Source organism: Chinchilla lanigera, unplaced genomic scaffold (assembly GCF_000276665.1).
Source record: "Chinchilla lanigera isolate Chin_1 unplaced genomic scaffold, ChiLan1.0 scaffold00012, whole genome shotgun sequence".
In the NCBI taxonomy this organism is placed as follows: Eukaryota; Metazoa; Chordata; class Mammalia; order Rodentia; family Chinchillidae; genus Chinchilla; species Chinchilla lanigera.
In genome coordinates, this window is record NW_004955413.1 from 4,031,458 (window position 1) to 4,041,433 (window position 9,976).

The 9,976-nt window shown below is 51.0% G+C and overlaps 1 protein-coding gene across 2 annotated transcripts; it reads left to right on the forward strand.

Annotated features, from left to right (window-relative positions):
* Positions 1–201: 201 nt before the first annotated feature.
* On the forward strand, positions 202–6,939 carry Ltbr (lymphotoxin beta receptor (TNFR superfamily, member 3)). 2 transcript variants are annotated; one of them, XM_005378761.2, is made up of 10 exons: positions 202–392; positions 522–618; positions 910–1,035; positions 1,103–1,255; positions 1,512–1,608; positions 1,763–1,860; positions 4,631–4,741; positions 5,010–5,035; positions 5,518–5,734; positions 6,017–6,939. In XM_005378761.2, exons 1-10 carry the CDS (start codon positions 297–299, stop codon positions 6,256–6,258), a joined length of 1,263 nt encoding a protein of 420 aa, XP_005378818.1. In that variant the 5' UTR covers positions 202–296; the 3' UTR covers positions 6,259–6,939. The 2 variants fall into 2 exon arrangements, with proteins under 2 accessions (XP_005378818.1, XP_005378819.1); XM_005378762.2 differs by having other exon boundaries at positions 4,634–4,741.
* Positions 6,940–9,976: the final 3,037 nt, after the last annotated feature.

Here is a 9,976-nt window from a genome sequence, read left to right on the forward strand (position 1 = left end):
CCTCCCGCCCTGCGAGGCCGCCAAGCCTGTTCCTCTTCCTCCATGCGATTGCGACAGACTGGCCTCCGCTCCCAGCCCTCCCTGTCCCCGCCCCGCGGCCGGCTCGATCCACTCCCACTTCCTGAGCCTGGCGCTGGAGCCCTGGAGGCCAGGCCCGGCCGCTCCGGCCCTGGGGGGGCACATCGGCCCAGTAGCTGGGCTGGGGAAGCTGCTGCCTTCGCTGCTTGGGCTGCCCGGGCTTCCCACTCTCCTCCCGGGCCTCCACCCATCTGCTTGCCCCCGGCCAAAGGGCCGCCATGCGCCTGCCTTGGGCTGCCTCTCCCTCCGGCCTGGCCTGGGGGCCACTCCTGCTGGGCCTCTGTGGGCTCCTGGCTGCAACTCAGCCCCAGATGGTGAGGGGTGGGGAGGCTGGCAAGGGCAAGGGAGGAGGACAGGGCGCCTGGCAGCTCTCTCTGCAGCCTGGTGCCCTCCCGAGCTGACCCCTGACTTGTTCTTCTCCCTCACCTCCTCTTCCCTCAAAGGTGCCCCCATACCACTCTGAGAACCACGTGTGCTTGGACCAGGAAAAAGAGTACTACGAGCCCAAGCATCAGGTCTGCTGCTCCCGGTGTCCCCCAGGTGAGAGGTGATGACTCCCGGAAGCCGGGGATGCGAGGTGGGTCAGAGGGAAGGCAGACCCTGCACCCCAGGAAAACTCACTGGCAGAGACAGTGAGCAGGAAGCACTGGCCACGGCACTTCAGGCACTGAGGTTCGCCCTGGTCACTGGGCCTCCTGGAGAGGCAGGAAGACAGCAAGCTAGGGAGCAGGGAAGGGGCGAAGGCCTTGAGCACAGTTCAGGTCATGCAGCAAGCAGCAGCGGTGAGACGGCATCTCGCCCTCCTGACACCTGCTGTCCCTCTGCATGTAGGCACGTTCGTCACAGCCAAATGCAACCGCAGCCAGAACACGGTTTGTACCACATGTGACAAAAACTCCTACAATGAGCACTGGAACCACCTCACCATCTGCCAGCTGTGCCGGCCCTGTGACCCTGGTGAGTGAGGTGCTGGGCTGGGGCCACCCGGAACATGGCCCCGCTCTGAGCTCTGTCTCCCCACTAGTGCTGGGCTTCCAGGAGGTTGCACCTTGCACCAGCACTCGCAAGACGAAGTGCCGCTGCCAGCAAGGAATGTTCTGTGCCCACCGGGACCCTGAGTGCGTGCACTGTGAGCTGCTTTCGGAGTGTCCCCCAGGCACAGAAGTTGAGCTTAAAGGTCAGAGGGCAGCCTGAAAGGAGGCCGGTGTGGGCGACCCTGAGAGAGGGCAGGGAGCGTGGTGCTGTGTCCATGGCATGACCCTCGGGTAGTTCTCTTTGCCATCAGATGCCTCTTCTCATTTATGCAAAAGACTCCCAGAAGGGGTGTGCAAGAGTGGTGGCTGGTGAGGAGGCCATCCAGGGGGCATTAAGGAAGCTCACAGCTGGGCTCCCTTTTGCCCACTCATCCTGGCTGGCCTGTTTTCTCTCGCCAGATGAAGATGAGGAGCCTGACAACACCTGCATTCCCTGCAAGGCAGGGTACTTCCAGAATGCCTCCTCCTCCAGTGCCCACTGCCAGCCCCACACCAGGTGAGAGCACCCCACTGTGCCACAAAACCCCAGCTGCTCACACCCCTCCCATGGTTGATCCCACAGGCCCTCCAAGTCATGTCCACCTCAGCCCCCTCAAACAGGGCACTGGCGGGCAGGGGCGGAGGGGCTCACAGTCCTCTTTCCTCTGCAGGTGCGAGGACCAGGGCTTGGTGGAGGTGGCTCCAGGCACCGCACAATCTGACACAGGCTGCAGAAACCCACCAGAGCCGCTGCCCCCTGAGATGCCAGGTGAGAGGCCAGGGCACGAGGCAAGGTCTGGGAAAACACCTTAATCCTCTTCACCTGGTAAAGTGGGGGGATGATTAATCCTTCCCTCTGAGAATGGGGTAAGAAGAAAAGTTCCTTAAACTGGAGCACCGGCTAGTTTACCTACGTGCACATGCACTTTTTAAACTAGAGATAATTTTGTGACAAGGTATACCCTCCCAATGAGACGTAATTGTAACTGACATTGTCATTTTGGACTTCAAATGTCCCTTACAGGACTGTAAACCTCCTTATGAGGTCACACGCACTTGCTGTTGGAGAGATTATCTTCCCATAGTACTCACTCTTGGTTTTTTCCTGTGGACTGATTTCCCTAGTCCGGTGGATAGGACTGTAGAGTGCTTCTGATGATTATAATCTGTATTCAGTTTATTAGCTTTTTTAAATTACCAAATATTTATAACTATGGTTTTTGTTTATTGAGAATAGTGTGTCAGACCACCTCAACACTTTCTACTCACTATCTCATGTAATACTCTTACTGAATCTATGTCATACAAGAGCTGATCAAAAAATATGGTACTGTGTGTTTAAAAGAATTATTACAGTAAAAGACACATTGCCATTAAACCCCCTTGAGACACTCACACAGCAAGTAGTTTGCTTCCCCTTGCTATGAACACACTCATCCCATCACTCTTGCCACTTTTTGAAGCAGTTCTTGAAGTTCTCTTTCATGGGTGTCTTTATAAGGTATGATCAAAAAGATGGCGACTACTGCTGCTGAGTGCCATCCAATAAAAACGCAAGCTCATACATTACGGTGTGTCCTCATCCCCTTTGTTCACCAGATTTGGCACCAGGTGACTTCTAGCCCTTTCCCAAAGGCAAAATGACCATGAAAGGGAAACCTTTTATATTGAATCAGTACAGTGAAACACACTATCAAAAGCAGATATCCAGAACTGCTGCAAAAAGTGGCAAGAATGATGAGAGAAGTGTGTTCAAGGCAAAGGAATATCTAGAGGGAGATTAATGGCAATGTGTCTTTTACTGGAATTAAGTTTTTAAAAATTGAAACATTCACCGTGTTATTTGATCATGTGGCATAGGTTCTTGACCCTCGTCAAGGGTCAAGGAGGTTAAGTGACTTGCCCAAGATCAATCACCCCAGTGGTAACCAGTGTTATTCAGACCTGTATCTAGGTTTCTTTTACTCCAAAGCCCATGGCATAACACACACACTGTCTCCCTTTCTCTCTCTCTCTTTCTCTCTCTGTAGAAAATTAGAAAATGCAGATAAGCAAAACTAAAAGTCACCTATAGAATCATTGGTTAGCATATCCACACTTAATATTTTGGTATATTTCCTCCCAGACATTTTCCTATGCATATCTATAGATATGAATTTTTTCACTAAAAGTGGAATAATTTGAATGATCTATAATCTAATTGGGGGAGTACTGGGGCTGGAACCCAGGGCCTCACACATACTAAGCAAGCCCTCTACCACTAGGCTACACCCCTAACCCCTATAAACTGATTTTTTAGTCAGTGATGTATCATATCTATTTTCCCATGTTCTCTTACAATTTTTTTGTTTGTTTGTTTGTTTGTTTTTCCGGTACCGGGAACCGAACTCATGACCTTGCGCTTGCCAGGCAGGCACTTTGCCGCTGAGCTAAATCCCTAGCCCCTCTCTTACAATGTTTAACTACATATCAAACAGATTGGCACTTTGGAGGTGGAATTTGAGTATGTAAGCTAATCAGCTCATTTTATATATGAAGGGCTGGTGCGCAAATCCCTTAAAGTCACACTGCTGGGCAGAAGCCAGGTGTCCCGCAGCCACACTCCTGGTCCAGTTTCTCCTGTCCCTCCCATTCTGCAGTGCTCCCTCAGACCACAGGTTCAGGTGGATCAGGAGGGGTAGAACTCCCAGGACACAGCCAGGTGCCAGGGTGCACACCTATAATCCCAGCTACCCTGGAGCTTGAGGCAGGGAATTTGAAAGCTCAAGACTAGCTTGGGCAGTTTAGCAAGACCTTGTCTCAAAATAAAAAATATGAAAATCTGAGGATATAGCTCTGTCGTAGAGCTCTTTGGGTTCAATCCCCAGTACTGCAAGCAAGCAACAAACAGAACTCACAGTGTACAAACATCCAAGCACTCCTAACTCTCCCCTAAACAACCCAGATGAGCACTGTTGACTCCGTGCTGTCAGTGGCAGACTGAGGCCATAGCTAGACAGACACTGCCTGTAGGAACAGATCAGGGTCAGAAAGATCAAACTCCCACCTTCCCTCTCCTCTTTGTGAAACATGCCCTGAGCAAGGGGATGGAGAACTTGCCCTAGGCAGAGGTCAGAAGTGAGGCTTCCCTGTCCTGCCACCCCTATCATGCTCCCCTCAGAAACATGGCTCTATGCTGTGGCCTGAGCCTGTTTACAACCCCAACCCAACCCCACTTCCCCTACCACCTCTCCCCTTTGAAAACCAACTGCCCAAGCTCCCTCACTCTCCCCGAATCCTAGTCTCTGAGCAGGGGGGCTCCTGCAGCACCCCTAGGCCCCTCCATCCATGATAGGGACTCCCAGGGCTGTCAAGAGGTCCTCCCAAGCCCAGCTTAGGGCTCCTCTCTAGCCCGAGAGAAATGGCTCTAATTCTGCAGAATGGCCAGAGGAAAAAGCTGCTCCCCCTTTTCCCTCTCTGGGTTGCCCAAAGGACAGGAAGCTCCTCCTTAGCTTCCTCCCCGCCCTTCCGGCATTACCCCCATCCTGTCTGCTGTCCAGCAGGAACGATGCTGGTGCTGGCCATCTTGCTGCCTCTGGTCTCCTTTCTGCTGCTCACCACTGTCGTCGCCTGCACCTGGAAGAGCCACCCCTCTCTCTGCAGAAAGCTCGGTAGGAAGAAGCCAGCCCTCTGTCCTCCAGCAGGGCTTGCAGTAGAGGGGGAGTTGACCCAGGGCAGACCTTCTATCCCCTCCATGCTCCCCACTTCCCTGCTACAGCACTCAGCCCTCTCTCCCCAGCCCTCACTCCAGGCCTGCAGATGAGGGAGGGTAACAGCCTTTTCCTCCCAGGACCCCAGGGTGGGGCGGCATCCCAGGGGGGCACCTGGAGGGTGGAAGGCTGGGGCTTTGAGGTCTCTCCCGTTTCACTTTCATTGCAGGATCGCTGCTCAAGAGGCGTCCAGAGGTAACCAGGGAGTCTGACAATGAATCCGTGTGAGGGAGGTGATCAGGGGTAGGGAGCAGATAGAAGAGAGCAAAACTGGTAGTTTATTGAACGTGCCATGCACCGGGCACTGTGCCAGGCACAGGCTGGGGGCCGGGCACTGAAGGGAGCAAAGCCAAGCACCTGCCCACCTGGACCTTGTGTGCTACCAGTGAAAATGAAGTTAGCTATGAATCAGGGTAAAGGATGAGGGTGTGTTGTTTTAGACAGAGTGGGCAGGGAAGGCTGCTCTGATCCACGGATATTTGAGCAGAGCTGAGGAAGTGAGGGAGCCAGCCAGGGAACTGGGAAGCACACTCCAGGAAGCAGAAGCATCATGCAAAGGGCCTGAGGCAGGGACTCTGTGAGGAGCAGGGGCCAGAAGGCGTCACCAAAGTGAGGAGTGACGTGAGATGAGGTCTGGGTCCTTCGTCAGTGCTTGGTCCTCTGCCTCTCTTCCACAGGGAGAGGAATCCCCCTCCTGCCCCCTTCCAAGGCCCAACCCAGGTGTCCCTGACTTGGTAAAGCCACTTCTGCCCATCTCTGGAGATTTGTCCCCGAGCTCTGCCAGAACCCCAGGACCCCCACTTTTGGAGGAAGTGGTGCTGCAACAGCAGTGTCCCCTGATGCAGACCAGAGAGCCAGAGGCTGAGCTGGGGGAGCAGGGCCAGGTGGCCCACGGTGAGTCCGGGCAGGCTGCGGGGAAGGCGGTGTGAAGGAGGGAAAGTACGGCCAGATGGAACAAAAACACCAGGACAGGGAGGACAGGATCCTGACAGCCAGCCAGCGACTCACCTAGAGAGATGGGAAGTCTGGAAACCCAGAAACGCACCCAGAGCTCCAGAAGCCGGGAGCCAGGGAGGGAAGCCAGAGGCGGGCTGGAAGCAGTGGTGCGACCCCTTGTTGGGGATCTTCCCTCCCAATGCTCACTCAGCCCCTCTCATTCCACCTTCCTCTCCACAGGTGCCAATGGCATTCATGTCACTGGGGGCTCTGTGACCGTCACCGGCAACATCTACATCTACAATGGGCCAGTACTGGGGGGAACACGGGGTCCTGGAGACCCGCCGGCTCCTCCGGAGCCTCCGTACCCTACTCCTGAAGAGGGTGTGCATGGCTCTTCACAGCTTTCCAGGCCCTACCAGGAAGACGGCAAAGCATGGCACCTGGCCGAGACAGAGACCCTGGGATTCCATGCCCTCTGACAGGGCCCAGGGCCAATCCGTCACCCATGCCTGACGGTGGTCTGAGAGACAGAAGGAGAAGAGGACCTGAGGCCTTTTTCCTAAGGCTGCCCCACCCGCAGGACTCACCAGGGCCTGGGCAGACCTCTGTAGGCACGGCTGCAATATACCAGGCCTCAGATACTTCCTAGAGAGCAGGCTGGGCCCCAGTTGGGGACAGTGCCCCCACAGGACTCTCACGCCTGCCTGGGCGAGCCTGCGACCTCAGTGTAGACCCACTGCCCGCAGAAGCTGCATCCGCTCAGCCTCATGCACAGATGGGGCCTGTGACACTAACTGCTGCCGGCCGCGGCATTCCGCACCCCAAGCATGGACTGAGGGGAGCTCAGTGGTCACACGGTGGGTCACCTACAAGGACTTCTTCAGGATCTCTGGAGGACTCATGGTGCTCAGTCCCAAGATTGGGAGGCCCTGTGAGGGTCCATACTTGCCACAGACTGAGGTGGACCCTGGGTGCAGATGAAGTTATATGGAGAACCTCCTGACCCTCGCCTCCTGGAGGAGGGGAGATGGAGTCAGTCAGAACTCAGGGTTTGGGTAGGGCTACAGGTATGGGGAACAGTTTGGGAACGGAGGAAAATGACAAGTGTATTTATAAATTGTAACCACATGCAAATAAAGAGCAGATTGAGACCCAGGTAACTGATTTTCTTGGGATTTATATAGCAACCTAGGATCCTTAGGGCAATGTCAAAGCAAAGGTCAGGATGTCCAAGTCCACACAGGGATTTCTCTGGGGACCTGGAGATGCAGCTCAGCTAACTGCAACATCAGCCAGAGGTAGCTAACAATGTAGGAAATATTCTGCACGCCTTATAATAGTCACGTCTTTAATCTTCACAACACCTCCATGAGGCAGATCCTTTTCTTAGTTAACAAATAAGGAAACTGAGGCAAAGAGCGGGTAAATAACTTGCCCAGTTCAGTTGCAAATGGCAAAGCTGTACCTAGTTGGTCTGTTTGAAGGGGTAATAAAACTTCATAAACCATAACCTTCCAGGTTTTGTTTGGTCAGGGGCTTTCTGTCTTTGTTTTTGTTTTTGCCATACTGGGGGTGTAACCCAGGGGACACATGTGATGAGAAAGCCACACCCTCAGCCCCCAGAATCTCTCTGAATGGTAGAAGCTTTCTCCCTCAGATCTCTTGCACCCCAAACTTCAGCCACCATGCAAGGTGAAACATGCTCTCCAGGGTTGGCTAAATTGAAAGATGTGCACCAGAAACAGGTCAAGTTCATGCTTTGTAGCTGAACTGACATCTAGGTGGCCTCCTTTTAGCTCAGAGGGAGCACCCTGTGATGATCGATCTATTTTTATCTCATTTTCTCTTTTCTCAAAAAGATCTTTAAAACCTCTCTAGCATTGGCCATGGTGGTGCAAAACTGTAATCTCAGCCCTCTGGGAGGCTGAGGCAGGAGGATCACAAGGTTGAGCCAGGCCTGAGCAACTCAGTGACTTGGTGAGTCACAGTGCGCCTGAATGCAGGGGCTGGGTGTGGTGGTACACAGTGGTAATCCCAACCCTCAGGAAGATGAGGCAGGAGGGTCATGAGTTCAGGCTCAGCCTGAACTACATAGCAAGACCTTGTCTCAAAAACGGGGTGAGGAGATGGCTGAGAGTATAGATCAGTGCAAAGGCTTCAGGTTCAATCTCTAGTACTAGGAAAAAAAAAAACCCTTTCTCTAGCACTCTTATTAAAACTGTTTGCCCCACTACCCAATAGTTATACACACTGCTTGGCGGAGGCGATCCTAGTTTGAAGGATTGCTAGGAGAGCGGCTGCCAGCTGACTGCTCCTTCCATAAAAGGTCACTGCTGTGGATCTAGTGTTAGGAGCTCTGTTGCTGGCCTTCATCAAGATGGTGTAGCAGCCAAACACGAACCCCAGGAGTCATCTGGGGCACGTGACAGGTTACTTAAGGTTACTGTGAAAGTATGGGATCCGGCCTCCTTTTGTGCAGTCAACGATGGTGAGCTACATCTTTACACAGACACATCCTTGGCGTCCTAAATGTGCTAGAGCCAGACGTGAATCCTTCATAATTGTTCCAATGCCCTTAGACCCAAAAAAAAAAAAATTATACATTTCCCAACAAAATAAAAAGAGAAGAAATATCTGAAGAAAAGGTTCTAAGGCACAGCTCTATGTGACAATGTTCAAATTTAGGATTCTAGCTACCTGTACTGTATTAGTAGCAAACAAAGTCTTCTTGGTATTTGCATTGAGATTGCACTAAATGTATAGATTAATTCAGGCATTTGACATCTTCCTGGTATGGGCTCTTTCTGTGAAGAACACAGTTTGCCTTCTTTGTTTGCTGATAGCTTTCTATTTGTGCTGCAGTAGCATTTTAGTGTTTTCCTAGTGTAGATCTTGAGCATCTCTTAAGTCCATTCGTAGGTGTTTATCTTTGTGCTAAGGAAGTGAGGTCACCTCTTTTAATTTTTTTTAACCCAGGCATCCACCAAATTCTCTCATTTGCAATAGTTTTTTTAACTATTTATTTAAATGTCTGAGATTATCATCTATAAGTAATGTGAAATCTCTCTGTCTAATTTTTACATTTCTAATAGTTTGAATCTTACATAAAGGCATTGCCGAGGACATTCAGAACAACATTAAATTGTAATAGACACTTGCGTCTTGTTCCTGATTTTCATGCCAATACCTTTAATATTTGCTCCTCAAGCAGGGCGTGAGACAGGCACAGTGATTTTATTATGCTAAGAAAGCAGCCATATGTTACTGTTTCGCAATAACCCAGTGATTAATGGATGAGGGGAGCAGGGAGCTCGGGGAGAAGGCTTTGCAGCAAGGATGTGAGGAAAGGTGAATGATTCAGGGCTGTACCTTGGAGGCAGAGTGAGAAGGGTGTGCTGATGGGCTCACATTCCAGCTCTTGTTTTATGGTCTTATTTTGTCTTGTTTTGTTAAGTTAATCTAAATTCACTTTCAAAATTAATATTTGGAAAAAATATTAAATGAGTAGCTACTATTACCAGGCATCTTAAGATAAAAGAGCAAACAAGACAGAGCTGATTCATAACTTTCTTGTGCTTGGAAAATGATTACTGTGATCTAAGAGGCACAACATGTAATCAGAGACCTAACTGAGGCCTGGAGATCAAGAAATGTCAGAGGAAATGTGAGAGGCACCCTGAAGATAATGAAGGGTTAGCAGAGCGAAGGTGTGTGAGGAGAGAGCCCTGCTGGAGGAGTGGGTGGGGTGTGCAAAGGCCCTGTGACAGAAGTTTGAGAGTAGAGAGATGAAACTGGAGAAGTAGGCAGGAAACAGATCATTCGCACTTAGAAACTACTGTCTAGCCAGGATTTTGGACTTTAACCTAAAAGCAATAGGAAACCACTAAAAATTTTTTCCCAATGCAGCAAAATAGGGAAAGTGTATTAATCTTTGATTTAGAGGCTGTGTTGGTTTGGGGTTTTTGCAAGGAGAAACAATATAATACAGGACACATATTTATAAGATTATCTATAATAGTCACCCAAAGAATCATATATAAGAGAGTGCAAGAAATCTTGCCACACACTAGAGACCAAAGAATCCAGTTGAGGGCCTGGATCCCATGATAATGTCCTGCATGAGTCCAGCTGAAGACCTAGAGCTCATAACAATGCCTCCCACAAATCCAACTGGAGGCCCAGAGCCCATAACAATAC